Raw genomic sequence first — 27,889 nt, forward strand, 5'->3', positions numbered from 1 at the left:
ATGAAGGCAACTTCAACCTTGTCCCTGGAGGAAATTAATAGTGAGGAGAAAAAACATTTTGAGTCTTTCATTAACCAGCTGGGAGCTGATAATGTCTTTGAAGAGTAAGAGCAATATGATAACTTTACATCTGTTGAACACTGACTCTCACAGATAAACGGAAGCAGAATGGGAACAAGTGAAAGAGAAATGGATTTAATACAAATCAACAAGTTAAACTAATATAAGAGCCTTAATGGTGGAAGGTGATGTTAGTAATCATGTAAGCGTTACAGGAAAGGTGACTGAGGAATATCTTGCCTCCATCCATTTTTCAGGATCTCTATAAATTCCTTGATTGCGGTCTTGAAATCTGATAGCAAAGCCTTGGGTTTGGGCCATGCAATTTTAGCCAAAGAAGATGCAAAATTAAATTTCCCTAAGCATCTGAAAAATAAGGTGCTTAGGGAAAGGGAAAACGACCCTCTACAGAAAGGATAGACAAATATAAGAGTTTTGGCACTTGTTTGTTTACTAGAACTCGCAAGTTCTATCAATCAGGTGCAAAATCTGTTTCTGATTTTCCAGCAAAATTAGTTTTAGCTGCTTGGTTTAGCATTGGTAGAAATATTTTCCTTGTTTATGTAACTCCTACTGCCCTCTATCCTTAGATATCCCATTTATCTTCATAGGTATCCCTATGTGTTTTTATAGCATATTTTTCAGGCTGTTATCTCCAGCTGTGTGGAACACCAAGTACCAGCAGCAAGCATAACACTTGTCAATTGATATGATCGAAATCAAGTTAGCATATATATTATTATATCTCATTTACCCAAGATCTTTTGTGACTTACCTGTAAATGAGTCACTTCCAAGACAATTTATATGGAAATAAGGATATTTCAATGCTGGCAACAGAAACGTTTCAGCCTTAACGCACATTTCCATGGTGATTTATTCATGTTCAACTAGAACAGGGATAAGCTAATATAATAAAAGTAATTGAACCAGAATACTGACCAGGAAGCAATAAACTCTCCTCTTGTACAGCAGGTCAGAAATATGGAAGATCTGGGTGCAGCTCTGGGAAGCAGAACCACATCTGTTGGGAAATCTGAAGGAGTTCTTGGCTAAAATGACACACTTGATCAAGGAAGCTATGCATGAAAAAGAGAAGATACGGTTACTGCTGAAAATGTAGGTCACTGTATAGCAGTGGAAATATGGGATGTGTTTTCATTAACAGATTTTTAAAATGGGGAAAGCAACACAATTCCAGGAAAAGTAACTATGGAACTGTAAGGCGGGGGGAAAAAGACAAACCTCAGTACCTGAATTACATAACATACTAAGCTGTGGTAGTTGATTTGTTGATGAGTAGTGCGATATGCAAAATATAGTCATTAGATTTGTAAATCATATCTTACAGCAGAGCATGTTACAACGGCTGTTGCTTTTAAAATAAACCATTGCTTCTTGTAATGTAGGAAACATGCTTACATCAGAAGAGGGCAGGCATTTTAGCTTCAAAAATATCAAGAGGCAAAGCCCCAGTTCACAAATCCTGCATATGGATCCCAAGAAGTTGTCCAACATGTATCCTAACTTACAGTCTAAATGTTGGAGATGTGGTAGTTTAGAAGCCTCCTATTTTCATATGTGGTGGACTTGTAGAAATATAAAAGCTTTTTGGATTAAAATTTGGTGGAACATTCAAAAGATTTTTAAGAGAAAGATAAAGTTTTCTCCGCAATTGTTTTTATTGGGTATTGTTGTAGATTGCGATGTTAAAGAAACCAATTTGATGTTGAATATGATAACAGCAGCACGGTTACTGGTGGGACAATATTGGAAGAAGGATAGTTTGCCTACTATAGAAGAATGGGTGTTTAAAGTTTCGAATCTTGCAGAAATGTCTAAGATTTCTGCTTACTTGAAAGATCATTCACAGGAAAGATATATTTCATTTGGAGGAGATGGATAGATTATATTCAGAATAAATATGGGACTAAAAAGTTCCATTTAGCTTATGAGTAGATTGTAGAGGGATATTGTTATTGATCTTAGTGTTGGTACTTCGTATGTATCTATGTTAAAGGGGAGTTAAAGCACATTATGAATTTGGTTAATTGTATATTATGCATAATTTTTATTTAGAATATGATTATTATAACTATAATCCTGTATTTAGCTCTGGGAAGTGGGGGGGGGGAAGTGGGCGGGTTTGGGATGGGGGGGATTTGGGGATATATTGTAAAATCTTGTTTTTGTAAAACTCTTTAATAAAAAAACCAAAAACAAATCCTGCATATTTTGCTGAACTATGATTTGTGAGAGAAGCCACAGTTAGGAGAGTTGATGCATAATTGCTGAACCGACATATTGCTTTGAGGCATGGCATTGTTTATTTGGATTTGACTCAGTATGTTACGTGAGGTCAGCACATACACCTGGGATTAGAAAACTTTGAGTTCAGGGATTAGTGTTTTGTGCACCACGTTTTCCTCATGTAAACTATAATTGGGTGCAGTGGAGAGAAGAAGTTAATAATTGGGAATTAGAAGTCATTATTGATAGCTGCAAATGCTTGGGGTCATATTTTTCATGAGTATTGTTTTTCCACATTGGCATAGATGACCCTCTAGTTTTAACAAAGTAAACAACGTTAAATAGAGACTCCAGGGATGGTTTTGTTTCCTTAAGATACTTTTCTCTAAAATGGGTTTCTGCAGAATTGTTGCAACACCTGTGAGTGATAATCCCAATGTAGCTGCGAATCACTATAGTGGGAAAGGCTGCTTTGGAAAAGATAAGAAAAAGCAGTAGAAGACCTAGTGGTATGCCAATGGCCTCTGGTCTCTCTACCTTATGGGAACTGGTGAGGTTGTGCTAGTGTATTTGTTACAGAACGGTCCTCCTGTAAAATTAGTTACTGGGCAGATTGAGCGTAACTGAGAGTAGTAACAGTTGAAGAGTCTCTTTATGTGCATAAATACCCCTTAACATCTTTTTATTGGCACTCTGCTAGACAAATATCTGATCACAATAAGAAGGTGCAGAAGCTATATGAGGAAATGGAGCAGCAAATTGAAAGGGAGAAACAAAAACTGCAGAATGAGGTAGGTGACCAGTTGAACCATGCCAGTTCCCAAAATGTATGGTTTATTTCCTTTTTTTTAAAAAATGTGCCCTTTCTCAATAACTTTGGGCAAATTTACCTGCAACATCCTAATCTAGGATTATTTTCCTATATAATAATTGGAAGCAAGGGTGTATTTTATCTTCCTCTTCTACAGAAGCAGAATTGAATCTGGCCATCCAATAAGGACATCTCAGGAAGGCCTATAAGGATTTAAGGGACATGGATGAGATACCAGGCCTTCTCCTTGTCAGTCCTCCCAACCCTTTCCCCCCCATTTTAGAATTCCTAAGCTCCAGCAGTGTTTATAAAGTTCCTTTCTCAGGGTATTTTGAAAATAGATTTAACATAGTTCTATTCCTTCAAGCCTTCAACCTTATTTCATTGTTAACAGTATCTACTTTGCAGCTGGTGGGTTGGTTTATATTTGTATACAATTTTATATTTTGATTTATGTTATCTTTTGATTGGGGCAGGCTATAATAATTAAATAAATGTATAATATGAGAAAGGGACGCGGTGGCTCAGTGGGTTAGGACGCTGAGCCTGTCGATCAGAAGGTCGGCAGTTTGGCGGGTCGAATCCCGAGTGCCGTGTAACAGAGTGAGCGCCTGTTACTTGTCCCAACTTCTGCCAACCTAGCAGTTCGAAAGCACGTAAAAATGCAAGTAGAAAAATAGGGACCAGTACGGTGGGAAGGTAACAGCATTCCATGCGCCTTTGGCGTCTAGACATGCCGGCCACATGACCATGGAGACATCCTCGGACAAACGCTGGCTCTTTGGCTTTGAAACGGAGATGAGCACCGGCCCCTAGAGTCGGAAACGACTAGCACGCATGTGCGGGGGAACCTTTTACCTTTACTTTACCTTTATAATATGAGAGGTCCAGGAAAATCAGAGCACCCAATATCCAAAAAATTGGAAGAGAATAAGTGTCCCCAGAAGGGCATTCAGAACTAAGTTGCCTCTGCTTCAGAAGTACTGGTTCTATGTTAGAGGATTTATGCATTGTATTATAAATGTTTAATAACTTCACATTCAGCAGAAAAATAGCAATTCTCAACATGTAAGGGAGTGAGATGATGGGAACTGCCATTTGTAATGTCTCAAGACTATGGATTCCCTCTCTTGTACTGTAGGAAGACACAGTACAAAAATACAAATCTTTTCCTTACCCTGAAATAGTCATTCCACATTTCCCCTGACCTAGCTTGAAGCAGTAAAAATATAAGGACTCTGTAAAGCCAGAAGTAGCTTCTTTTCTTCTAGCTAAAGCAGACATGATCCTTGGGATGAGCACAAATTTGTTACTTAGGTACTTGTATCCTGTTACTTATAGGGTCCCTCCCTTTCCCTCTTTTTCTGTGTTCTTTTAAATATGTATTTGTGCATTAGTTCCTTTCATTTTTTCCTTCCAAATTAGAAGGAAAGGGCCACATACATTATATGACTATAGTCCTCGACTTACAACCATTTAGTGACTGCTCAAAGTTATAACAGCACTGAAAAAGGTGACATGATGATTTTTCACAGTTACAACTGTTGCAGCATCCCCGTGGTCATGTGATCAAAATGTAAACACTTGGCAACTAATTCATATTTAGGATGGTTGTGGTGCCCTGGGGTCATGTGATCACCTTTTGCGACCATCTGATATGCAAAGTCAATGGGGAAGCCAGATTCACTTAACAACTGTGTTACTAACTCAGCAATTGCAGTGGGAAAAATTCACTTAACTGTCTCCTTTAACAACAGAAATTTTGGGCTCAATTGTGTTCATAAGTTGAGGACTACCTATACTCTAAAACATCTGACAGAAATTAGCAGGAGAAAGCAGAAGCTGTAAGCTTTTCCTTACTCTTCTGTCTATTTTCTGGAATATATCCTGAATTTGTCATGTGGTACCTTCCAGTATTTTTTTTAAAATCCCATTTAAAGTCCCTCCGAAGACTCAGGGCGGCTTACAATCTAAAGCACAAATCAATGTGCTTAGCAATAGCCTTCATTCTATGTATATGCCTGCTTATTAGGGCTTTCGCCCCCCCCCAAGCGGCATTATTACAAAGTCAGCTTATTGCCCCCAACAATCAATTTTACCTTATACATTTTATCCATTCTAGGGTTTATTTATATTCTTCTATGTGCTTACTGATTAGTGAATAGATGATCTTTGTGTATTGTTATATTGCTACAATGGCACCATACATACATAATAAGGAAGTATCAGTGGGGAACTCCAAATATTGTAAACATATTTTGGGATGGGTGCCCTAAGCTGACTTTGTAATAATGCCGCTTGGGGTGTGTGTGAAAGCCCTAATAAGCAGGCATATACATAGAATGAAGGCTACTGCTAAGCTTGTAAGCCGCCCTGAGTCTTCGGAGAAGGGCGGGATATAAATGGAATTAAAATTAAAAAAATAAAAATAAAACAGTGAAATCCAGAGAGAGGGCCATGGGTACTAGAATACAAAACAAGAGTGGATGGGTATAGAGTAAATGATCATGGAAAAGTTATGGCTGCCAGTCTGTCTAGAAACCTGAATTTCTGGCAATTTCTCCAAAGGTATAGGACAACTTTCTCTTCAAAGCCAGACTTACAGAAGACAAGCTTCATGTATAGAAATGTATTAGGGTTGTTGGTTGTTGGGTTGTTGTTGTTTTTTGCAACCTTATTGTTTCATTACAATTTACTGTTGCAGAGTAAAGCCAGGAGCCAGCTGCATTACATGGAGATGCAGCAAGAATTGGATGTTAGAGAACAGGAAATCCAGCATTCCCTTATTGTTCAAAAAGAGGTAAAATATCAGTGTGAGATGAAGTAAGCAAGAGCATATGATTGCAACCACTTCTTCAATCTTTCACAGCACTGGGGCATTGTTTCACTTTCAGATGAAATATACTTTATGTTGGCATCTTGCTTAATGAGAGTTTATTTCTTGCAACAGAAGCAGCGCCATCTCCTGGAAATTTATCCTTGGTTTCAAACCATCCTTCTGAAGCTGCTGTTTTCATCCTAATGCTTTCAACTTTATGCAGAAACAGTGGTTGTTGTTTAGCGCAAGCAGAAGGGGACATCACTTTGGAAGCCTGCTATGAAATATTTATTTACTTAGGCCTCTTACCTGCTTTAACTTTCTTTAACTTTGACTCCAAGCAAGCAGATTATATTCCTACTTTCCAGTAACAAGATTAAAGCAATACTCTTCCTTTGAACTACCAAGAATAACAAACAAACCGAAGAACATAACATACACTACCGTAGGAGGGGCCCAATCCCATCCACCCCTGAATGCCTTCTGGAACACTCAGGGCTTAATAGCTTTAATGAAGCAGCAGGGTTGGTGACAGCCTGAGCTTAGGAGAGATGTTGTTCCAATGGAGGTAGCAACTAACCCACCTCTCCCTGGTGGCCCTTGATGATGACACTTCATTGGTGTTAGAATCCAGAGGGAGACCTCCCTTCTAGATCCTCTTGGACAGGTTGAAATACCATAGGGAGGTGTCTCTTGAAACTATTCTGGTATTTTTGAGCTTTTGTTGCCTGCGTCCAATTTGCTGCCTGCAATTACAGCTGGAGCGCAACCTCATAATTCTGAAATTGCACACTCAGCATTCCCCATTGGGTGAAAATTATGCAACTTGCAGTCCTTTGGGAGGTCACAAGACTGAAGAGGTCTGTTTATCTATGGAACAGAGTTGTGCCAGGTGGCAACATGGAAGAAAAATAAATATACGGATAGCTTAGCCTTAGTTCAAGAATACTCATTCTCAGATATTTAGTAATATTACCTCTTCCTCTGCCCAACCCCAGCCCCTTGGTCCCTAGTGGTTCCTGGAGGAGTTTTAGACAGGTCAAAGGTGGTTTCCAATGGAAGCTTACTTCCAGGCCCACTTTCTGAACAGACAGAAAAACGGTTTTCAGATACAACAAATACTTTTCAAATTAGTTTGCTTTATCATTTTTCTTGGCTTTAACTGTGTCACAGCCAGCAACATCCAACAGTTGCATTTTCTCTCCCCGCCCCTTCCATTTCTTTGTTTGCGGGAGACAATGAAATCTGCTTATTTTTCCCAGTTCTTAAATGCACAGGAGATTTCACTTTAAAAAAAAGTGTGTGTGGGGAGGGAATCGATGTTATTTCAAATGGGTGGAGCGCCATCTGTCTTTTTCCAACCAAGATTCTGGTCCGGGAGAGTAAAAACAGTTGCAGAAGACCCTTCCTGACAAGTGGGGCTTGCTGTGTCCAAGGCAAATGTGGTTATTAAAGGTGGATGGATGGATGGGAGAAAGGCCAGTAGGGCATTATAAACCCACTTCTTCCCTGCCCCTGCTTCACAACCACTTATGATGCTCAGAAGGTGAAGAAAGTGAGAAGCCAGAGAAGTCACAAGTGTGGAATAGCAGCTGAACACCCCCCCACCCCCCAACACACACGCTTCTCATTTCCCTGCCATTCGCTTGCTATCTATTCCCAGCTCAGGCTGGCACACCCAATTGTGAACAGGAACTGAGTTGGGCAGGGCAGGGCAGGGGGGAAAAGGCAGCATCACAGTAGCTCATGGTGGACATGAGGCTCCTGGGGGGAGCGTGGAAAGGTGCCAGCTGTTTCATTAATCTTGTTGTCCTTCCCCAAGCCTTAAGCCCTACGCGAACTAAGCCCCCTCTCTGGGCATGTAGCTGAAGTCTATCAGGTTTCTCTTGTAAGAAGACCCCAAGGTGGCAGCATCACTAGCTTTCCTTCTATTTCTGCCTCTGGAGCCGGCTAAAAAATTATATCCTGCCTTTATTATGTTTTTTTTTTCAATGATTCAAGGCAGCAGACATAATAGTTCTTCCTTCTTTTATTTGCCCCACAACAATTACCTTGTGAAATGGTCAGGCTAAGAGAGAATGACTGGCCCAAAGTTACCCAGTTGATTTCCATGGCTATGGCGGGATTAGGACTTTCAGTCTTTTGGTCTTAACCACCAGACTGAACTTGTTGTACTGCTCTACTGGACTTTTCTTATTTCTCAGCTTGAAACTCAGTTGCTCAGGCTCAAAGAGAAACAACTGGTGGCCAGCGCCCAAGCCCAGCAGCTGCAACAAATCAAGAGCAGCCTTGAAAATCAGCTCCAGCAAACCCTCCATCAGCTTCAAAAGGTTGAAACATGCCTGGATGTCATGAAGGATAGAATATCCCAATTGTACAGTGAAGGCAGGTGAGTCCTAATAATTGTATGAGTGGTTGCCTTGGAAGAAGGTCAGCACATTTCAGTTGGTCCCAAATGCTTTCAAAAAGAGACTGGACAAACATGTGTCTGAAATGGTATAGCGCAGACATGTCAAAGACAAGGCCCGGGGGCCGGATTCGTCCCGCGAAGTGGTTTCATGTGGCCCACGAAGCCATCCTGGAAACAGTGAGGGAACGGCCCCCACTGCCTTGGCCCTGGCCCAGAGACCCTCCTTCTGCCAGAGACCCTCAGATCTGTCCCACTCCTGCCCAGGCCCCCATAGGCACCCTTGATGCGAACGATGTAGAGCTGGCCATGCCCACCCAGTAGGCCATACGCACTCTAGCCACGCCCACCCAGTAGGCCACGCCTACCCTGGCCATACCCACCCGGCCCCTTGAGGGCAACCACAATGATGATGCGGCCCTCAATGAAATTGAGTTTGACACCCCTGGTATAGGGTCTCCTGTTCTAGCAGGGGTTTGGACTAGAAGACCTCCAAGGTCCCTTCTAACTCTATTATTCTATGTTCTATGCATAGTGCACTGGCCACTCATGCTATATGATGCCTATATCATATCTTTTCTCTCTGTTGAGTAACATCATCAGTTTTGAGGACCATGACCTTCCTGCATCTCCCACCCTTGTGTTTTTACTTCACTGGGCTAGGAAAACTGGATTCAGAGCGCGGGTCCTTGCTGCCTAGGCCCAGCAGCACACCTAGGTCTGCTTTTGTTCAAGAGCTCCAAATTAACTAAAACCCTGCTGATTTTAATATGGATCACGACATACTTTGGGGCCAAAGGATACAGAGGGACTTTTGCTCTCGTCTTTAGAAGCAGCTTTTGTCAACTGGGCTTCCATGAGAGGCTGCGATTTTTAAAAAAATTGTTTTGAACTTTGCCACACAGTGCTAATACATGATTCAGCTGTCCACCTGCCATTTTGGTGCTGTTTTTTTGTAAATGTTGTAAAACCCATGAAATGTATAGGTTAGAAGTGAATTGTGCTGGGAACTTTTTGTATACTTTGCAATGTTTATGAAAGGCTTCTTTGAGACTTGAAATTATCTTGAGGGTCCCTACAGGATGAAAAGGTTGTGGTAGGCTGGACTAGACCAATTTCTGAACTTCAGCAACTTAAGATGGGTGGAATACATGGGAAGGATTTCTAGGAATAGGAATCCACCCATCTTAAAGTTGTTGAGAATTAGAGTATAGACCAGGGCTGAGAATTCTGGGAGTTGAAGTCCACAAGACATAAAAGGGCCAAGTTTGAAGGCCCCCAGTCTAGACCATAAACTGATAATCTAAGTTTCTTCTTAGGATCTCTTACGAAAAACACACTGCTACAAGTCAGTTTACTGCCTTATGTGATACGCTTGTGGGGAAAGTCTTTCAAATTCTTTTGACCATTTTAATAGCTCCACAATGTTTTATTCACTGTTAATTTTTGTTTTATGCTGTTTTAAGACACTTCCACGTGAAGCTTCTGTTTTTTTTTCCCTGCTGCTCCTGGATTGGCTCTGTACCCGATCATCCTACACCACTTGGCAGGAGATCAACTGTGTGCAAAAGTTTGGAAGAATTGAGATGGTGTTTTTTTTCCTTGCTGCTCCTGCAGCAGGATTTTTAACCATAGGACAGTGATTTTTGCTTTTTTGTTCTCAGGATTTTTTTAGTGGGTAGGAGGGAAGACAATGAAAGGTCATTTTCAAATTTCTTGTAGGAAATGAACTGAAGCAATAGTGAAGTAGAAGCATCTCTATTCTCACTATTCTCTCCATAAAATCTGCACGGCTATATACTCTGTACTTCAGACAAATAATGTGAAAAACAAGTGCATATGTCTTTGGAAGAAAGGCTAAGGTGCACAGAAAACAGACTGAATAAAGCAGTTCTTACCTGATGGAAATGCTTGGTTTTTTTCCCTCTCTGGACAAGTCCTTGCATCCTTAGAACATCTACTCCCATCAGTATCCATTAATTTGCTCCACAAGCATCAAGACCTGGTAACTTGGTGAGCACAGAACAGCTCAGTTGCATTCCCCAGTAATTTTCCACAAAAAGTTGGGATAAGCATGTGGAGTTTTGGCAGGAGGAAGAGCATTTTAATTGTACTAGTACCCTTAATATGCCTTGAAATAAATGTCCAAAGGCTGTTCTGTTTTTGAAAAACCTTTATTTATTTATTTATTTTTATTTATTTAATTAGTTTTATATACCATCCTATTCCCGAAGGACTCAGGGCGGTTTACAGGGCAAAGTTATTAGGGCTGCGGTGTGATTATAGGTAGTCCTCAACTTACAACCGTTCATTTAGTAACTGTTTGAAGTTACAACAGCACTGAAAAGTGACTTATGACCATTTTTCATGCTTATGACCGTTGCAGCATCCCCATGGTCACATGGTCAAACTTCAGATGCTTGGCAACTGGTTCATATTTATGACGGTTGCAGTGTCTTGGGGTCATGTGATCACCTTTTGCGACCTTCTGACAAATAAAGTCAATGGAGAAGCCAGATTCACTTGACAGCCTTGATACTAACTTAACACCTGCAGTGATTCACTTAACTGTGGCAGGAAAGGTTGTAAAATGAGGCAAAACTCATTTAACAAATTCTCTTTTAACAAGGGGGCACAATTGTGGTCAAAGACTAGCTGTATTCTCTTTTCCTTGATCTCTTGAGAGAACACCCATTTCTCTTTGCGCCATCATTTGTATTTCCATTCTCCGCATACATTATTCTATTAGTTTTGACTTACATTCCTGCTATCAGGTATATATCTCTACTGAAACAATTTGCAAAGGTGCATGGAAGAAATGGAAAACCCTGTGCTATGTCCCTTCCTCTCTTTGCAGAGACAGACAAAGGGAGGGAGACGCCAACAAGGTTCCTCACTCTGTACAGGTACTGTTTGCTCATTGCTGACACCAATATTTTCTTCTGAGTTAATATTGGAGAATGGCTTTCTGATAATAATCTAAGATTTATTTATTTATTTATTTATTTATTTATTTATTTATTTATTTATTTATTTATTTATTTATTTATTTATTTATTTATTTATTTGTGGGACTTATATGCCGCCCTATCTCCCGAAGGACTCAGGGCGGCTAACAACAATAAAAATACAGCAAAGTTAAAAAGAATTAAACTAACAGCCCCAATAAAATAATTAAAATTAATAAGTTAAAATTTAAAAACATTTTAAAAATCCCTATCGACAGTCCAGGTCAGCCTGATGGAAAAGGAATGTTTTAAGGCCGCGGCGAAAGGACCGGAGATCCGGGGCCGTCCGAAGCTCAAGGGGAAGTTGTTTCCACAGGGCTGGTGCTTTCACAGAGAAGGCCCTCCCCCTGGGGGTCGCCAGCCGACATTGTCTAGCCGATGGCACCCTGAGGAGGCCCTCTCTGTGTGAGCGCACTGGGCGATGGGAAGTCGTTCCCGGCAGCAGGCAGTCCTGCAAATATCCCGGGCCTAGGCCATGTAAGGCTTTAAAGGTAAGTACCAGCACCTTAAATCTCATCCGGAGGACAACCGGTAACCAATGCAGCTCATTTGATCATTGAATTTCATAGGACACAACTTCTTTCACAAAGCCTCATTTCCTATGTTTCTCTATGAGTCACTGTTTGCTTTGTGTCCTTTCATTAGAAGCAGAATAGATTCCCTGGTAAGTTAATTATTGTGTATGGCTATATAAGATTTATTCAGTGATCCAGGTAGGTAGATGGATGGATAACAGTTTTTATCATCTTTCATCTTTGTAGCTTTGATAGAAAAAAACCCCCAGCAAGTACATTTTATTAATGTAACTTCTATATTGCTGACTTCTATATTGTCTTTTAATAGTTAACAATTTTTAAAAAATTATATAAAACAACTCCAATCTTATTGGAGCATCCAAGGCAATATCTCTTTAAGAGCTCTTAAAAGTTTAAAGATTAACACGTTTATTTCTGCATAAACTTTTATGGTCTACAATTAATTCATCGGGTGTACAGAGTGTTGTTTAGCTATTTTGCTTATTTTTTGAAAAAATAAAACTAGTTTAAAAATTTGTCTGAAGTACATATCTAACTTTATGTTATGCCTATCTTTGGTAGCTGTAATCAATAAAGTTTAAAGATTAAAGTTACAGTAAAGTTCAAAAAGTATTTGTTTTACTTGATTTCCTCTACTGCTGTGCTACTCTAGAAATTCTTCACATGGATACTTCGTGGTTTCATTTATTATTTCCAAAATGATTTTCAATCCTATACATAGTTATCAGCAAGTAAATTTAATCTGATAGTATGCTATTTATTCCTAGTTTCATGAGTGATTTTTTTTAAAGCTTTAATAAAGAATCTTCAACAAATCCAGATACGTTGCAGAGAAATGAAATGTCCCACTGAAGATGTTAAGTACAGTATTTTCTTATAGAAATTGCTTCTGATAGAAGAGCTTGGAAAATAAATAATTTTCTTTTATGCTATTTTCTTATAAATGATGATAGAGTTTAAAAGTTTGATTCACTGGCTGGGGAAAGGAATGTATGTGAAACACTTTGATTTAGTGAAAGATTATATTGCTGCTCTGCTCTTAAAATAAGCCCTGGAGCTGTGCTTTTTTGCCTTTGTTCCCCATTGTTTCCTGCCACGTCAAAAATGAAAAAAAACCAACAACAACAGAATTGTCTCTTTAGAAACTGGGAAAGTCGCAGTAGTAGATCATGTTGAATAGTATTTAGCATTTCCTTCAAAACCAAATACAGAATTAATCTTTAATATTTTTCTTCTTTCCTTTCTTCCTTTTCTGAGGATCCTGTGAATTTAAATGAGATGATCTGCTCTCAACAGGAGGTGAAAATAGAATACATTCTGAATGAGGATAAAATGGATAGCTCTATACAACAGTAAGGGCCAAAACGCATCTATTACAGCTTTTACATGAAGGTAGGATAGAAGGGAAAAGAAGAGTTTCCAGTATTGGTGGGGTCAGGAGCTTCTAAGGCAAGAGTGAAGTGACAGGTGTATTTAAGAACTTAAAACCCAATTTGAATTCTTTTCCCTCCATTATCCATTAACTCATGTGCTAGAGAACAAAGGAAAAAGCCATTCAGAATGTGCTATATAACAGACCAAAAAACCCTCAAAGAAAACTTCTTTTAATCAAATGAATCTTTTGCAAAAGCGAATATCTACCTTCAGTACAGAAAATTATTACTTGGTGATCTGGGCTCCAAACTTCTGATTACTACTGCTGCTGGTAAAAAAGTAGAAGCTATTTTCCCCCATACTAATAAAGGTAAATGCAGATATTCCTTGGTTAACAACCACTTTTGAAGTTATGATAGTGCTGAAGAAGTGGTAGTTATGGCTGGTCCTCAAAGTCATGTGATTGCTATTTGCAACTTTTCCTGCTGGTTCCCCACAAAGTCAATGGAGAAGCTGGAAGGGATGACTGCAAGTTGCTTGGGGAAATCTCCCTCTCTTACATACCTTCTTCCAGCCTTTCTGCTCTTGAGCCTTGCAAGCCACTCACATATCCTTTCACACTGTCCCTGAGCCTCATGTTCACATTGTGCTTCCCCAACCACTCATGTCCCCTCAGTCATCATCTCTGAGCATTGTGCTTGCCTCATGCCTCCCCTGCCACTTGTGCACTCTTGTGTATCCTCTCCCACCTAGCAGCAGCCACCCAAAACATCCCTGCACTTGTGCCATGCCTCCCCTGCTACTCATACACCCCCTTGCTCCTTCTCCCACCTGACAGCAGACACCTACCTGTATACTGGCCTGCTTTTGAGCTTCCTGGGACTTGTAGGCTTCTCTACAGGTTTCCCCACTGATTTTGAAAATAGGCAGAAAGTTGTGAGCTGATGTCCTAAAGGTGTTTTTTTTCATGAGGCAACTGGACTTCTTGTTTTTTTTAAAAAGATGTTTTGCTTCTTATCCAAGAAGCTTCTTCAGCTCTGACTGGATGGTGGGGAATGGCAGGGTTTATATTCCTTGCAGACAAGAGTATAAATCCTCCCATTCCCCACCATCTTTCAAGAAAAACAAAGTCCAGTTGATTCATGAAAAAAGCACCTTTGGGACAACCATGACCTGGATGACTGAGGATCTCCATAGACATTGTGAGATGATGCTTGCTTAATGCCCTAGGAACTTCACTTAATGATGTGCCAGGCATTGCCGTTGCTAAGTGATGGGGCCATGTGACACTGCGCTTTACAGCTGAACAGAACAACTGCATCATTTAGCAATTGAAATTCTGGTCCCAATTGCCGTTGTAACTCAAGGACTCCCTTTATCATTATGCCAAGGTGGAGTTGAACCTAGACTCATTCAATAATGGGCAAGCTAAAATATATTTAATGCATATAGGAATCCCATATTTCTGGTAGATAGTTTTGCGTCACTAAAATTCAGTAAGCTCTATGATCTGTGTCATTATGAGCAGTCATTTATTTTTCTTTGTATTGTTAATGATGTGACAGGACATCTGATGATGTGACATCAACGACTGAACCTGATGTAGAAGCCAGTAGAAAAGTGATTTCAACTGAAGAGGACCCTTTGATAGAGCCTTTTATAGATGAAGATCAATACTTTCCACAGGAGCCTGCAGATCAAAATTCTTTGTTTAAAGAGTTGAATGAGGCTATTGCTGCACTGAGCAAAATGTCTGGATCCCATTATCAAGAAATATATGATTTTGGTTTTCAGCAGCAAGAATCCTTGGATCATATTAAACATCATGAAGATATGCAACAAAATGGAATGCTTCTGTCTCCAATAAAAGGATGCTCAACAAACAATGCTATACAAAATAGAATTTCTGAAATAGCTAGTGATCAACCTATATCAGAAGCAGGAGATCGTTTTAGAGAAGGACCAGTTCATGTACAAGTCAAAGATCTGGAGATGAAGACAGCTAATTTTTCTAAATTCAGAAAGGAAGTCAAAACTACAGAGCCTACCCTGAGAGAAAGGTTTACTTCCATGATTCAGCCTTTTGTTTATTCAGACTTGGCAATACAGGTCAGTGACTACAAGAAAAGCCCAATAGAAAGTGGGATTCTAGTTTTAGAAGAGGTCATTCAACCTGAACATAAAAAGAAAGTTTTAAAACATAATGATACCATTCAGGTTCCACACCTATCCACTGATGAAGGTGTGGCAAACCAGTCTGCAAAAATGAAAATTCTAGATAGAAATGTATCACAGACTCAACTTCCTCTACTGAAAGATGTGCCATCAGAGTATTTTCTGTCCAATGAGGCTCTGCACAAATTACCTGCAGGGCATAATCCAAGCAGTCAGTTACAGAATATGTTTGGACCAGGAATGCACACAAAACTTGCTGAAAGGCTAGAGATGTACTCATCAGAAGATAGGAGAGAAGGATGGATTGGTCCATCTGAGTGTAAGAAGAATCAAGAGGTCATTGCAGAATTTAATGAAGAAACCAGTGTTAGAACAGAAGTTTGTGATTGCCAAATGAATAAAGAAACTTCTAAAGACACAGCCATTCTGTATTCTCATCCAGATCACTTTTATAACGTGCTATTTGTAGGAGACTCTAATGTTGGCAAAACTTCCTTTTTAAACAGGTTTCAAAATGATTCTTTTGAAGCAAAGGTGACTGCAACTATAGGTATGAATCATGTGCTTGAAAATCATGTGATAAATGTATAGGTTTTTCTTTTTGAAAAGTCTTTTACTTTAGTTTTAGTGGTTTATTTGTTTCTTTGATTTTGCTTTGACTTAGTCCTCTGTTAACAGGACTATCAGATTTGGGTTGCAGAAATCCAGATGACCAGTAAATGACAGCAAGTGTCATTTTGATGTAATATTACATTAATAACAGCAATAATAATAGTTGTTTTTATTGTTATTGAAATATAACCCAAGAGGATGCAAATAACTGTTGGGATATAGAATAGTTGGAACTATTCTATAATAAAGCAGGATTTTTTTAAAAAAAGAAATGATACAAATTTTAAAGAAAAGATACAAATTAGATACGGAGCTAAACAACTCCTTGAATATCTTGAAGAAAAACAGATTTTTGGGATTTTTTTTTTTAAAAAATGGGCTCGGGTTGTGCTTACAAAGAGGCAACTTTCTGAATTGGAAGCCTTTGGTATCTATTGAATATTGCCAACTACTAATGCTGTCTCTATTTCCACCTCTTCCTACTGGCTCTGTCAGGGTCCCTTTAGAGATAACTAGCTTTATGTATACTGGAGGTATCTTCCAAACAGTGTGGCCCTTTTACAGTGTGCTGTATAAATAATGCAGAGACAGCTTGACAAATTCCTTTTGACCCAGTACTTCTGTTACTTAAGTAGGGCTTCTGATCAATAATGGAAAGCATTACTTTTTCTACTGTATGTCTAATGTTGTTCCTTCCTGGTATTATAATGGGACTGCACAACCATACTCTTAGTTGAACTATATACACTTTTAAAGGAAAACATAGGCAGGATATGTATCTTCTCCACATTACCTCATGCCTCCTGACAGGATTTTGCATAAGGTTCTATTTCCCCCCCTTTTTATTGGTATAGTTAACATGAAAGAAAATCCAATGTCATTCTCTGCCTGCAAATAGCAATGCTAGGTAAAAAAAACCTTGATTTTATTAATGCCTGCAAAATGACTGATCTTCAATATTCTACTCTTACCTGTAAAATTCCTGCTTGCATTCCTTGTTTTCTTTTGTCTGAGCCAGCCTGAGGCTTGACTTGAATTTTATTGTAAATGATTGCATTGTATTCTGTAGGAATGGACTATCGGATCAAAAACCTGTTTTTGGATAGCCAATGCTTTGCTTTACGTCTGTGGGACACAGCTGGGCAAGAAAGGTAGTATAAAAGGCTGCAAAAATAAGGACAAAATGTTGGGGAACTGACTTTGGACTATACTCAAGACCAGTGTGATTAATGTTGATGAACAATGTTTGTTCATAGAACTGCATGGCTTTATAACTGCAAATTCTGTTATTGAAGGGAAAGTCCCATCAACATATCATTCACATAATTTCAGCCACTGAGTGCAATTGCTCAATCAATGTAAGAAGCCAGATTGTAGCACCTCTGACAAAAGGCTGTCTAACCCTTATATGAACATATCATAAAAACGTATTTGTTTCCACAGGTAATTAGTTCCAATGTTGAACTATCATACCCTTTTGAAGATTTTTCTAACATTTGTATCCCACCAGTCTTCCAGTAATTTAAGGTCATTATTCTACATCTTTTGTTGTGGGATAGAGGCACTTTATCAAATGGTTGAAAAGTGGTTAAAAAGTGCAATGATAACTCAGTTCTCTCAAGGATAAGCGTACCTGCTCCTTATTCCCTTTTTACAGCTAGTCCTCTGCTTAAGGACTGCTTGTTTAATAATGGTGCCCATGACCTTGGATAAACTGACTAACAATCCATCCTTGAAGTAACAACCATTATACCACCCTTGCGATCCACATGATCTCAGCTCGGGTGCTTGGCAACTGGCATGCATTTACAACATTTGTCTTGTGATCACAGGATTGTGAGTTGCAAATTTCTCAGCTGGCTTTCCATAAGCAAAGTCAGTTCACTTAACGACTGGGTGATTGACTTAATGACTACATGATTTGCTTAACAACCATAGTGATTCGCTTAATGACCACATTAAAAATGGTTATAAAATTGGATCCAGTCATGTGATGATTTGATTAACAACAAAAATTTCAGTCTCCATGTCATAAGTTGAGGACTACCTGTATAGGTTTCAGGACCTTGATCATTTGCCACTATTTGGTTTTTAAAGAATCTGTTAAAGTGGGGTCTCTAGGAAATTGCTATGCACAGTACTTATGAGGGCCTTGACCAGTGTAGCAGAATATTGTATGTCACATTCAGAGAATGTGCATATATGTATACCGTATTCCTAACAACAAAGCTCCTTTTTTACAACCCTGTAGCCCCTTAATTCAGGGTAGAATCAGGGTGACTGGATGGAACTAAGCATTTACTGGCTGGATACCCTTCCTGATGCCACACAGAGTTTGCAGCAGATATTTTTTTCTTCACGCCCTAGGAGACAAATATCTGCCTCTACCTAGGATTGAACTCTCAACCTTCCGAGTGGGAAGTGAGCATCTTTACCACTAGGCCACCATGCTGCTCTATTTCTAACAATAACATATTAAATATATTAAACAACATCTAAACACTAAAAACCTTTTCCCTTCTGTTTAAAATGCATTTCAATTGTTAAATTAAGTTTCAAGAAATTGAAAAGAAAATGTATGATAAATTTTAAGTTTTTTTTTCATGCACAATCATGCAAATGAACCAATATGTACAGTATGAACACAATATTTGTGAAAAATGACACTTTTCCTGACAGATATCATAGTGTCACCAAGCAGTTTTTCCGAAAGGCTGATGGAGTTGTTTTGATGTATGACATCACCTCAGAATACAGTTTTACAGACGTGCGTTACTGGTTGACCTGTGTCCAGGTAAGCAATAAACAGCTATATTCCTCTATTGTTTAATCTCAGTTTTTTAATTTTGATCATGATGATTCTCAGAAATTTGAAACACTTTAGTTGGAAAAATGCCGGTTGGTGCTTTATGTGGTTACTGTACATAGTCTGCTTTTGATAGTCTTTATTGCTTTTATAAATACATTGAGGGTTGCAGTTCAATCTCTGTGATGTTACTCTAATGCAGTTTCAAGATTTAGCTAAAAGTATATGGCAGCGCTGCTGCATAGATATAATATCAAAATCTTTTAAAAGCATAAATATTGGAAATTATTTTAGGTAGATTGTGTTATTAAAATAGTCATGGAGCAGAACTTTAAAATTTGTGTATCTCAAAGGTATTTTTTCAAAAGGCAACTGGACTTTGTTTTTTTTCTTTGAGGAAACATTTCGCTTCTCATTCAAGAAGCTTCTTCAATTCTGACTTCATTTGATGATGAATTTGAATGATTCAGTCAGAACTGAAGAAGTTTCTTGGATGAGAAGCGAAATGTTTTCCTCAAGGAAAAAACCAAATCCAGTTGCCTTTTCAAAAAGCACCTTGGAGACAACCATGATCTGGATGACTGAGAATCTCCACAGAAATTTGTATGTTATTTTATTTTTTAGACATGGGTTAGGGTGCTTCTGGATTATATTTTTATTTCTTGCCTTACAGAATTTTGTAGGGTATCAAAACACCCTTCTTAATCAGTAAATCTTCTGTATTTTCTTATCGCTTCAAAATTGAGGGTAGCTTATCTGATTCACTGCCATGAACAAACAAATATTTAATACTCGTTAATTACTCAGGCTGAGTATGGATAGCGAGTGCTCCATTTTGGAATTAAAGGCACATCTCTTATATATTATATGTATTCATGGAAATAAATAAAAAATGAGTAAAATAAGAGCCAGCAGTGTGCTGCAGCTGCCAAAAAAGCCAACACAGTGCTAGGCTGCATTAACAGAGGGATAGAATCAAGATCACGTGAAGTATTAATACCACTTTACAATGCCTTGGTAAGGCCACACTTGGAATACTGCATCCAGTTTTGGTCACCATGATGCAAAAAAGATGTTGAGACTCTAGAAAGAGTACAGAGAAGAGCAACAAAGATGATCAGGGGACTGGAGGCTGAAACATATTGAGAAACAGATGCTGGAATTGGGTATGTCTACTTTAATGAAGAGAAGGACGAGGGGGGACATGATAGCAGTGTTCCAATATCTCAGGGGCTGCCACAGAGAAGAGGGAGTCAAGCTATTCTCCAAAGCGTCTGAAGCAACAAATGGAAACTAATCAAGGAGAGAAGCAACCTAGAACTAAGGAGAAACTTCTTGACAGTTAGAACAATTAACCAGTGGAACAACCTGCCTGCAGAAGCTGTGAATGCTCCAACACTGGAAGTTTTTAAGAAGAGACTGGACAGCCATTTTTCTGAAATGGTATAGCGTTTCCTGCCTGAGCAGGGGGTTGGACTAGATGACCTCCAAGGTCCCTTCCAACTATTATTATTATTATTATTATTATTATTATTATTATTATTATTATTATTATTATTATTATTATTATTAAAATTTCCTTAAAAAAACTTTTACTATTCTAAAAATCAGGGGTAGGCAACATTTTTTGACCGAGAGACACATTCATTTTTATGGGAGAAGCCTGAAAGCCACCAAGTTGGTGGGGTAGTTTTACACATGGGCATGTGAAACTTGGATAATATGGGAGTTGGGGCATTTTATTTGTGATAATTCTTAAAACCATGAAATAACTATTTAAGGGCTTACATATTTTCCCACTGTAAAATGGGAGTGCATTTCAGTTTTTATCAGTCAAGATTTGAGGGTGGTCCAAGGGCTGCAAGAACTCCAGTTGCCATCTTCAATATACCTTATTGATGTTATTGTGCACTTCACTGAATGTCTTATTAGTTTCTAAAGCATGGACATATTTTATCTGTAAGTTCTCCCTTTCATTATTATTTCATATGTCTTTATGGTGGCTTTAGAATTTCGTAATATACTGTATAGCAAACTAGATATGTAGACAGAAGGACATATGCTTCTCCCATAATTTCAAGGGGATTTCCAAATTGCTGTATCTGTTTTAGTACTATAGGTGGTAAAGATATTGCATGGAGCCAGGGTTAGTCCACTAATATGCTATGTAACAGTTGATGTCCTAGTTGCTGCTATGGCTTAATCTGAACCACTAACATAGCTTATTCTGTGATGTTGTAGAAACTCAGTTGTTGTTTGTTGAATAAAGCTTGACTAAAGGAATCACAGCATAACATTATATGTGAAACCAATAAATGAGGCACTTGCAGAACTAGCACCTCTTTTGCTTCCCCTTCATGAAGCTTTTTGGACAACATTGGGTCTCCCTTTTCTATCAATCAGCTTTATTTCAATCCTTGACCAACTCAAAAAGAAAAACAATTCCAAGACAGTAAATAAAAATAGCAACATGAAGCAATAATTATAAAATGGATGTGGTTAAAGTACAGTGCATTTCACAAATGATAAAGCAAAACTTCGCCACATTCAGAGAAATACAATTACATTACTCAGGCAATAATACAGACTGAGTGGCTGTGCATACCGGCATCCCGGGATATTCAGAATATCCCATCTCTTTCTATGGGGGGTGAGCTATTACTCCCCTTAGATAGGGCTCGCAACTTGGGAGTCCTCCTAGATTCACGGCTTACTTTGGAAGATCACATGGTGGCTGTGACTAGGGGGGCCTTCGCCCAGGTTCGCCTGGTGTGCCAGTTGCGGCCCTATCTAGACCGGGATGCCCTGAGTACGGTCACTCATGCGCTCGTGACCTCTCGTTTAGACTACTGCAACGCTCTCTACATGGGGCTGCCCTTGAGGACCACTCGGAGGCTCCAACTGGTACAGAATGCAGCCGCGAGAGTTGTGTTGGGAGTCTCCTGATACTCCCATGTTACACCTCTGCTCTGTGAGCTGCATTGGCTCCCAGTTGTCTTCCGGGTGAGGTTCAAGGTGCTGGTATTGACCTACAAAGCCGTACATGGCATGGGTCCGGAATACCTTGGGGAGCACCTGCGGCCAGCATCAACCTCCCTCCGCCCAATACGCTCCCACAGAGAGGGTCTCCTCAGGGTGCCACCGGTCAAAGAATGCCGACTGGTGGCCCCCAGGGGGAGGGCGTTCTCTGTGGGCGCGCCGGATTTATGGAACCGTCTTCCGGTTGAGCTCTGGATGGCGCCCGACCTTCGCTCCTTCCGGCGCGATCTAAAGACGTATCTCTTTGAACAAGCTGGCCTGGCCTGATGGGAGGGGGTTGGGTTTTTATTACTTTTAAATGTGTTTTAATCTATTTAACAGTTCTGGGCACTTTGTTTAATCTTTTTTAATTTTTGTATTCTGTCTTTTTAACATGTATTGCCCTGTTCACCGACCTGAGTCCTTCGGGAGAAGGGCGGTATACAAATAAAATTAATAATAATAATAATAATAATAATAATAATAATAATAATAATAATAATAATAATAATAATAATAATAATCAGTGCTTTTTTTGTAAAAGAAAAGGGTGCCGGAACTCACACACGTCATACAACCCGCCTTGCCTACCCTACAAGGTTTCATCCAAAAAAGGTGCCGGAACTCCATTCTGAGCGTTCTATGAGAAAAAAAGCCCTGGCTATAAATATATTGAATCTGGGTAGTCTGGATATCTGACTACTAGATAGATAGTGAAGCTATTAGCTGTAATAATTCTTTTGTACTCACAAATACTCACCAGCAAAAACATGCAGTTGTGAGACAAATCATTGACAGTTATGCAGTAAACCATTGTCAAAACAACTATTTGTTTTAAATGTTGTAAAAATTAGGCAATTAAAAGTAGATCTTGCCTATTTTATATCTCCAAATAAATGAGCATATTATTTCTTTTAATGGTTAGGAAACTTAATCCCAATAGATTTTCTTTTATTACTGTTGAAAGGTTTAACAACACATTTTGATTTCATTTAATCTTTGAGGAAATCTGTGCTTCCTCATAGGAAGGAGCTGGACCTGGAGTCGTCGTCCTTCTGCTTGGTAACAAAATGGACTGTAGTGTGGAAAGGAGAGTATCTGAAGACAATGGAGCATACTTGGCTAAGGTACACGGTTCTGCTTTTCTCTTATCATTTTAATTATTTTTCCACTGATAGTAAAAATAATCTGATGCAATCTGAAAACATTTGCCATTAATTTAATAAAATATCAATAAAAGATTAATTTAATAAAATATTAATACAACATTTAATAAATTATTTAACAAAATGTTAAATTATTTATTTATTTATTTGTTTTATATACCGCCCTACTCCCAAAGGACTCAGGGAGGTTTACAAGGCAAAATTTAAAAACAATACAATATAAAATTAAAATTAAATTAAATTAAGTCTAGCCGCAAAAATTAAAATCACAATTTAAAAACATTAAACCCCTCAGTCCAGACCAGATAGCTCAAAGAGCCAGGTTTTTAGGTCCCGGCGAAATGAACGAAGGTCGGAGGCAGTCCGGAGTTCCGTTGGCAGTTGATTCCATAGGGCAGGCGCACCCACAGAGAACGCCCTCCCCCTGGGGATCGCCCGTTGGCAATCCTTGACTGGTGGTACCCCGAGGAGGCCCTCCCTGTGGGAGCGCACAGGACGATGGGAAATTGACGCTGGCAGCAGGTGCTCCCTTAGATAATCCGGGCCCATGCCATTTAGGGCTTTATAGGTCATCACCAGCACCCGGAGGGCAACTGGAAGCCAATGCAGCTCGCAGAGAAGAGGTGTTACATGGGAGTATCAGGAGACTCCCATCACAACTCGCGCGGCTGCATTCTGCACCAGCTGAAGCCTCCGAGTGGTCCTCAGGGGCAGCCCCATGTAGAGAGCATTGCAGTAGTCTAGCCGGGAGGTCACGAGCGCATGGGTGACTGTGCGTAGGGCATCTCGGTCCAGATAGGGCCGTAACTGGCGCACCAGGCGAACCTGGGCAAAAGCCCCCCTGGCCATGGCTCCTATATGATATTCCAAACTGAGCCGTGAATCCAGGAGGACGCCCAAGTTGCGGGCCCTATCAACGGGGGGTAACACCTCACCCCCCATAGTTAACGATGGAAAAGATTGCTTAGTCTGAGATGCCGGTATGCACAGCCACTCAGTCTTGGCAGGATTGAGACGAAGCCTGTTTCTCCCCATCCAAACCCGGACCGCCTCCAGGCAATGGGACATTACGTCGAGGCCATCACTGGGTTGGTTCGGGGTGGAAGAAAGAGCTGGGTATCATCAGCATACTGATGATACCCCACCCCAAAACCACGAATGAGCTCACCCAGCGGCTTCATATAGATGTTGAACAAGAGGGGAGAGAGGACTGACCCCTGAGGAACTCCACAAATGAGAGGCCTTGGGGCGGACCTCTGCCCTCCCGTCAACACCGACTGCGAGCGGCCCAAGAGGTAGGAGAACCACTGTAAAACAGTGCCCCCCACTCCCAACCCCCTGAGACGCCGCAGTAGGATACCATGGTCGATGGTATCAAAAGCCGCTGAGAGGTCTAATAGGACTAGGTCAGAGGAACAACCCCTGTCCCGAGCCCGGCAGAGATCATTCACCAGCGCAACCAATGCCATCTCCGTGCTGTACCCGGTCCTGAAGCCCGATTGGTATGGGTCCAGATAATCAGTTTCCTCCAGGAACAGAGGGAGCTGAAGTGCCACCACGCTCTCAACCACCTTCGCAAGAAGGCGAAGGTTGGAGACTGGACGATAGTTGTTCAAAATAGCTGGGTCCAGGGCAGGCTTCTTGAGGAGGGGCCTCACCACCACCTCCTTCAAGGCGGCAGGGAAGGTACCCTCCCTCAAAGAAGCAGTTATTACTGCCTGGAACCAGCCTCGTGTCTCCTCCCGGGCTGCATATACCAGCCAGGAGGGGCACGGGTCCAATAAACACGTGGCGGAACTCAGTCTCCTCATGATCCTGTCCACCTCATCTGGGGTCACAGGATCGAATTCACTCCAGGTAACATTCTCTAGACCACTCAGTTCCTCCCCGTCAGTCTCTGCCCAGTCAGAATCCAAACCGGCTCGAATCTGAGCGATTTTGTCCATCAGATGATAGCTAAACTCCTTGGCTCGCCCCTGCAAGGGCTCCTCCTTCACCTCCTGATTAAGGAGGGAGCGAGTCACCCTAAACAGGGCGGCCGGGCGATTATCTGCGGACGCGATGAGGGCAGCGAAGTAATTAGACTTCGCTGTCCTCATCGCGAGATAAGACCTCGTAAAGGTTCTTAACTGCAACCGGTCAGACTCAGACCGGTTGGATCTCCAACAGCTCTCTAGACCTCATCTCCGATGCTTCATCTCCCGAAGCTCCACAAAAAACCATGGAGCCCACCGGGATCTGCGCCAGGTCAGGGGTCGCAAGGGTACAACACGGTTGAGCGCCTCGGTGGCAGCCCTTTCCCAGGCATCTACCGGGCTGTGAGCGAGGGGGATAGGTATAGACCCAAGCACCGTCTGGAACTGTTCCGGATCCATTAGGCGCCTGGGGCGGAACCACCTGGTCGGTTCCGCAGCCCAGCAGCGGGGGGTGGCATAGTGGAAGACCAACCACAGGAGGTGATGATCGGACCATGACAGGGGGACAATAGTAAGAAACAAGTTCAAATGCTGGACATGGCCCTAACCCTTTTATATTCATTTGTCCAAGACTTACTCTCTGCACGGAGAAATAGAAAAAAAGTAGTATTATAAGCCTATGTCGACAGTACACTAAAACAGGCTACAAAAGCTAAAAAGGAGAGTGGGAAGCTTCATTGGCATTTGTACCTGTATTTCATTGACATTGGCAGGTGGGTTCATTTTAATCAAATTACTTGCCTTTTTTTTTACCCAACTTCTCTACATCAATCCATCCAAAACAATAATAGAAACATTTGACGATGTCCAGTGTGATATTCCATCTTCCAGATAAAATAGCAAGATTGAAAATTGGATTCAGTTTTGGGGTTAAAGTGTAAAATTTGTCAATTAAAAAAATGTGTTTGTTGTCATCATTGTCTCTTACTTTTTTGTGCCAGGTGTATGGACTTCCATTTTATGAATGCAGTGCTGCTTCAGGCTACAATGTTACAGAATCCATAGTACAGTTAGTCAGGTGAGTATTCAGTGCCAGCTCTTACTTAGATTGTGACAGGAATAACTCATACAGTTCATACAGAAACCTACAGCAACAGAGATCTTTCTAAGTAGTGAATGAATTAATGAAACTGTCAAGTGCAAAAAATCAGGAAACAATGAATGAATAAAAATTTATTGCATGCTAACACTCTCTACAAGAATCTTAACTACTAATGGTCAAGGCAAATTAGTGGCAGATAAGAGTCAACAGAATTCAAGGTGGGCTGGACTTCATTCTCTTGTGGGTGCGAAGGGACTCAAGACTGATGACATGCTTGACCTCCTCCCTCGGGCTAAGTCTGATCATCTCCTACTGAAACTTTGCTGAATATTCATTGTGGATGTCAATTATACCCATAATGTCAAGAGTGACTAAAGCTGGACTATTTTTTTATTTAAGGGGAGAATGTGTGTGAATTTGAGTACTGTATAAGTTTTGTTTAAGAGACTGTGTGAAAGAGACCTGTTACTTTAAATGGTCTCAAAAGTTTTGGAAAATCTTTAGGAGTATGTAAAACAATATAGAGACTATTTGCTTCTGTATTTATAATAGGTTGATGAAAACTCAGGAAGACCAATTAAAAAAGAAGGCTCTAGACTTGCCAGTGCAACTTAAAAATAAAAGAAGTTGTTGTTTATAAAGTGGAAAAGACTAATGACTGTTGATACTTGTGTCCACTATGTGATTGTGTATATTGTTTGCCCTCTTGAATTTGGATTGAATCCAACTTTTAAAGTTTAGGAAGTTTAGCCACTCAGATGAAAATTGTCATCACTTTACAGATTTCAGACTTTGAGGTACTCTGGATCCCTGACCTGTTCTTTCCACTTGAGATTCTCAAATTGTTCTCCATTGGAAATTTGCCAAGCAGTTATGAAATTAACTCTATTTTCCCTGCATTTGGTCATCTAATTCAATAGATGTGGCTTAGGATATGTGATTTCTATAATAATGCTACAGGTCATTTACATTGCTCCTTAAAATATATCTGTTAAGAGACAGAGACAATTATTTGTGCTCTTCTGTAGTGGCTAACATGTTCATAAAAGGGACTGTATTGAAAACAGTGCCAGTGCTGGGGGGAAATGTTTATTTCATATGAGCTATGGACATGTTTTGGATTGTAGAAAAATAACAATTACTGAAAGAAATAATGGAAGATGGTTTTGCACTTTGAGATTGGATGAGGGAACCACCTGTAATTCTTCACATAGCCACAATACTTCACATATTTTGCTATGTTGCCTCCTACCCCATCCCCATTTATATCTCTGTTTCTGTTCACATAGAAGAAATTCCAAAGTGCGTCCTGAAGTTACTGTATGGTACCTAATAAAAAGGCTGGCCTCATATGCATCTTACAGAACTTTTTCAAGTTTGGCAGCTTTAAGATGAGTGGACTTCAACTCTCAGAATTTTCAGCCAGCTTGCTGAGAATTGAAGTCCACCCATCTTAAAGCTGTCAAGTTTGAGAAACACCAGCATGTATTATCTTTAGTTAAGCCCCCCTCTAATACAAAGTTTCTTCTGCTTATTAATACAATTTGGTGGGTCTTCTGTGATTTCAAACTGATGGTAAAGAAGATTTTAATGTGGGGGAAATTATCTTTCTTGCTTGTTATTCTATTCTGCATATCATATAATGTGTATTTTTCTGTTTATGACATCCTTGTGCTGACAAATATTGGCATAAGAATAATACAGTATGCAAGCATTGCATTGCCTATAATGTATGATATTTCTTTTACACTTACTAATTTCATTTTTAAGTATATGATATCCATGTACAGCTGTAGTTCATATATCTTTAAATAAAGCACTCTATTCTTAA

The 27,889-nt window shown here is 40.0% G+C and overlaps 1 protein-coding gene across 1 annotated transcript; it reads left to right on the forward strand.

Moving 5' to 3' along the window:
- On the forward strand, positions 1-27,889 carry RAB44 (RAB44, member RAS oncogene family; the record flags this gene model as incomplete). The annotated part of the gene is made up of 12 exons (XM_081325460.1): positions 1-104; positions 1,032-1,178; positions 3,010-3,100; positions 5,825-5,920; positions 8,143-8,327; positions 11,999-12,017; positions 15,058-15,988; positions 17,120-17,201; positions 18,730-18,844; positions 22,900-23,001; positions 25,958-26,034; positions 26,611-27,889. The coding sequence occupies 12 exons, from the start codon at positions 1-3 to the stop codon at positions 26,696-26,698; spliced, it is 2,037 nt and encodes a 678-aa protein (XP_081181586.1). The 3' UTR covers positions 26,699-27,889.

Source organism: Vipera berus, assembly GCF_964194415.1.
Source record: "Vipera berus genome assembly, chromosome: 3".
Lineage (NCBI taxonomy): Eukaryota > Metazoa > Chordata > Lepidosauria > Squamata > Viperidae > Vipera > Vipera berus.